Here is a 4,863-nt window from a genome sequence, read left to right on the forward strand (position 1 = left end):
GACAGGAAATTCAAAATGCAATAAGTATACTTGTAAATCAAATTACAGTAGTAGGACACAAAAAGATTAGTTTGCAGAAAAAGATTATTGAAGATTGGTCAGTTACTTTCAAATAATGTATTATCTGTTACACATATTTAAGCGTAAGAGATATATCATAGTAATATCAAACAAGATCACCCAGACTATTAATTTGTTAGACAGACTCAGTTAAATATATGAACTACAAAGGGAGATTTGGAGGAAAAATGAGTTACTCTCCAATAGAAATTAAAGATATAACCTATACCAGAAGAATGGTACAGGTTATATCATTTGTTAAAAGGTGGTTAGGGGGGGTTGATGATGTAAAATGGACAAATGGTTCATTTCCAAAAATAAAATATTCCAATAGGAATAAAAAAAAAAAAAGATAAAATTTATTATTGAATTGGTGAACAGGTAATTTAGCATAGAAATAATCAGAAAAAAAAAAAGCTTGCTTTATACATTCAAATACATAATTTTGTATTGAGCTAGCATGAATGCACTGTCGCCACACAGGGCCTGGCCTATTGTATTCACTCTGTTTGGAACAGGCCAGATGCCTTAGCAAAGTTGGATATTATGAACAAATCAACCATATCACCAAGCTTGGAGTCAATGTTAAGCTCTCGGCCAAAGATGCAGAACCATATTCTAGCCAATGCATCACTTCTACAAATGATGTGATTAGCAGTCTCAACATCCTCTTTGCAGAACCTGCAGATGACTGACTTCCTTAGTCTTATCAAAAAGGCATGCTAGCTTAGCCAACAGTGTCCTGAAAATAGTCTTGTCACCAACTATAGGGTTGTCTTTCCATATGAAGATGTATTGCACTCATTTTTGAACAACGACCTTTAAGGACATTTTTGATTGTTGTCTCTTAGTATTCCTCCAGTATAGCCCAATCTTGCCATCAACAATCGCCTTTATATGCAGCTGATATCACATATGGATCCAGGTATAAAGGGAACATTCTGAAATCCCTTCTTAACAATGCCTGTACGTCTAGGCACACATTCAACCCGTACTTTATTGGCTAAAGAACAAGAATTCAAATAGATTTACCTCTCTTCCACCAATTTAGAATGGGTTATGAAGATACCTAGTGCATAAATGGTTGTCAGACATTAATTGCTAACAACTCAGCCTGAAAGACCGAGGTGTGACATCCAAGAGATATGAAGATATGCTCTCTATGACTGTCAATTCTCCAAGTAATTATCAATTAATTTTGGCAATAAAATACACACCTGCTCGGCAAACTGTAAGATTACTTCGTTTGACCTCTGTTCAAACTCCAGCTGAGTATTTGCCGCTTGTCCTTTGATTACATCACGGACATCTTTCCTTAACATTGTTTGCCAGTCATACAACCTGAAGATAGCAATTATAATATTACAATACAATACTAATGATTAACACATAACTTTAGTTAATTAAAATAAGAATTGATTTACCTGTCAATTTTATTCAGAGCAACAATGAAAGGAGTTTTTCTCTGTTTAAGAAGATTAAGGGACTCGATCGTCTGTGGTTCGAGACCATGCATTATGTCGACGACAAGAATTGCAATATCGCACAGAGAAGATCCTCGAGACCTCAGATTTGAAAAAGATTCGTGGCCTGGGGTGTCAATTATAAGTAAACCAGGGATTCTCAGTTCATTTGTGTTAAACTGAAAATAAAATAAATAAAATTATAAAATCTTAAGAACACCCCTAAAAAAAAAAAAAAAGAAGAAATAAGTTCTTCAATCATGGAAAATGCAAAATATACTTCAGTGTACCGTATATTAAGGTATAAATACATATATGTGGATCCTACCCCTTTAACAATTTTGGCCTGTTCTTTGATGGCTTCAATTGGTACATTGGTAGCACCTATTTGCTGTGTGATACCTCCAGCTTCACTGTCTTGTACGTTAGTCCTACGTAACTTGTCTAATATTTTTGTTTTACCTGGAAAAAAAAAAATGAACCATCATTCGAGATTATTATCGATAAAATTAGTAGTATGAAAGTCAAAACAACTTTTAACTTGTACACAGCTTTCATGTATACAGTTTGCCAAGTACATAAAAATAACTAATTACCCGTATCTACATGTCCTAAAACACATACAACAGCTGCCCTGAGCTCATCTGGAGATTTCGCTTTCTCTGCATCTTCTTGACGTTTCTAATTTTTCAAAATGAGAAAGTATAGTTATTGAAAACACTAACAAAAATAATTAACATAACAGTTGCTTGTATAAAAGAATATCTAGATACCCTAATACGCTCAAGAGCTTTCTCCCTTCTCCTGTCTGCATCTGTTTTCTTCTTTTCATCTTCACTATCACTATCACTGGAGGTTTCGTCACTTCCTGAACTCTCATCTTCTTCATCATCATCGTCTTCGTCCTCGGACTCTTCTTTTTCTACAACTTCTTCCTTCTTTTTCACCACAGGAGCTGGTTCTACTTTTTTAACAACCTCTTTAGGTTGACTAGTTTCTTCTGATTTATCTGAAAAATAATATAAACAATTTTTAAATTAATAGTAATTAATTACGTGAAATTATAAATATGGCTAGTTAATTTTATGAGCAGAATAAAAATATAATCGAAATAATGAAGAGAAAATATTTACTAATTACTCCCTTTTGTCTTACTTAACTTTATATTTTGTTTCTTTATTCTAATATTTTACTAACATATTTCATTAATAACATATATATTTTTTTTTTTGTTCACTCTCGCCAGAATTTCAAGCCTTCATCAGAGCTGCTGGACAATATATTATATTCAAGGGTTAAATCCACTTGGATTTAAAAACTTGTCCAAGTAACCCTGATTAAGGCTGGAAATTCTGGCTGAAACGTTGGCACTAATAAATAAGTTTCTACTTGTGTTCTACACTGACCGCAACCCCAACCATTTTATCCTCATATATATTATGCAAGGTCTATTGAGTCTACTAATATTTGTCAGTCAGATCATCTGACTTTCTTCTCTGCCTATATCAAATAAAATTCTCAACCTACTTTCCAAAATAAGGAAGTGAAAAAAAATTTGAATGTAAAAAAAAATAAGTCTATTAATATATATGTATATATAGTTGGCCGTAAAAATTTAAATATAAGAAGATGGCCAGGGTTGCAGTAAAAAAAAAGAACAAATAGTTTATAACTATTTTAAATGTCCAACGTTTCGCCCCACTTTGCAGGGCTTCATCAGGGCTAAAAAGATACAAAAAAAAAAAAACTGAGAATATTACAACAATAAGGTTAGGATAAATATTATGTAAAAATAAAGTGATAAGAAATTACATATAAATAAAAGGAAGGAAGAGAAAAAATAGTATCAATATAAAATAAACAATTATAAGAATAAAAAATAAGTAACAATGCCAAGAGTAAAAATTTTAAAAAATAACGTCGGATATTAAAATAGTTATTAACTATTTGTTCTTTTTTTGACCGCAACCCTGACCATCTTCTTATATTTATATTTATTAATAGATTGAATATCACAAATTCTAATTAAAAATGTTATCTATTGAAATATTACATCCATAATTCTTCAAAAATAAATATAGTGTAATCTCAGTTATCCGAACACTCCAGTAAACCGAACTGGTTAAAAAAAAAAAAGTTACTATTTTTGAGAAAACTCAGCAGGCAATCAATTTTAGTTTTTAAATAAAAATGCATATGCATACAGAACGTTTTTAACTTCCTGATCTATTTATAGTAACCACTGTGAAAATCGAAAGTGGAAATTTTCAAGCAGTTTCGATATCGGGTAATCTAATTCCTATGGAAGTTTTCATAATATATTGTAAATCCTTTTTTATGAGTAAATAGTTATTTTTTATATATAAATGGTTTTTAGTAGGTTTTATGTGATTTATCATTTCAGTATGTTTATTTGTAGAATTAAACTTAAGAGCAAGCAAACCAATTTTCATCAGTAAAATATGCAGTCACAAAAGTTATGGGGCAAAGCTAAGATGGCGGCACGAGACCTGCAAAAAGTTCGTTGAATCACGGCCATGATGAGCAGATTCAAATATTTTAAGAACTTTATTTTAACTTGCCATACATTGAAATTACAGTACATTTAAGAAAAAATAGAAGTTAAGAATAAGTAAAGAAAACTATTCATAAAGGAAATCATAAGAAAAAACTCGAAACGATGTTGAGAACTAACACCTAGAGTAGAGGAAGGAAGAAAACTTGGTTTTTGGAAGGCATTCGTTACTTAGCCGCGGGCAGGGAATGATGTTTCCCGGATGAGGAGGTCCTCATCAAGTATTGTCTCGCTCAAGGGAAACATCTTGAAAAAAAAAGACAACAAAGAGTCACCCAGGAAGAATAAAGGACTCTTTGTTTGTCGCCAAATCGCCAAACAACACACTTCAGTCGATGAGAAGTAAATTAGAGAAATATTATTATTCCACAGGACCACCAAAAGGGGTATTTAAGATCTTTAGTTTGACATGTTAAAGTTGTGTTAAATGGTTAAATATTTTCTTATTTTAAAATGTTAAACAATATAACATATAACATGGTTGAGAGTCTGTTACTAGGTCTGCAAAATGGAGAATGACGTCATGCAACAGACCAGCTGAGCTCTTCCCTTATCATTTTGATAGGTTAGTTGCTCGTAGTTCATGTTTTATTTGGTAATTTTTAAACCTTAATAAAGTAATGAAAAGAAGAAAAAACTAGAAGAAGAAACAAGGAACAAATGAGGTGGAGGAAAGATGATGTGATGAAGCTGTTGGAGACATTTCATTAGGGGTATTCATGATTTTGTGTTAAATGTTTTACCATGTTAAATGTTATAACTATA

The 4,863-nt window shown here is 31.9% G+C and overlaps 1 protein-coding gene across 2 annotated transcripts in view; it reads right to left on the reverse strand.

The window, feature by feature from the left end:
* eIF5B (eukaryotic translation initiation factor 5B) overlaps positions 1–4,863 on the reverse strand; it is a 97,151-nt gene that overhangs the window by 81,190 nt on the left and 11,098 nt on the right. For both annotated transcript variants that reach the window (XM_067049050.1, XM_067049049.1), the window contains exons 9-13: positions 2,297–2,532; positions 2,120–2,204; positions 1,852–1,985; positions 1,485–1,702; positions 1,278–1,401 (exon numbers count right to left, since the gene is read on the reverse strand). In XM_067049050.1, the coding sequence (XP_066905151.1) occupies positions 1,278–1,401; positions 1,485–1,702; positions 1,852–1,985; positions 2,120–2,204; positions 2,297–2,532 (797 nt within the window). The remainder of the gene's footprint in view (positions 1–1,277; positions 1,402–1,484; positions 1,703–1,851; positions 1,986–2,119; positions 2,205–2,296; positions 2,533–4,863) is intronic.

Source organism: Halyomorpha halys, unplaced genomic scaffold (assembly GCF_000696795.3).
Source record: "Halyomorpha halys isolate HHAL.00 unplaced genomic scaffold, Hhal_1.1 Scaffold751.1, whole genome shotgun sequence".
Lineage (NCBI taxonomy): Eukaryota > Metazoa > Arthropoda > Insecta > Hemiptera > Pentatomidae > Halyomorpha > Halyomorpha halys.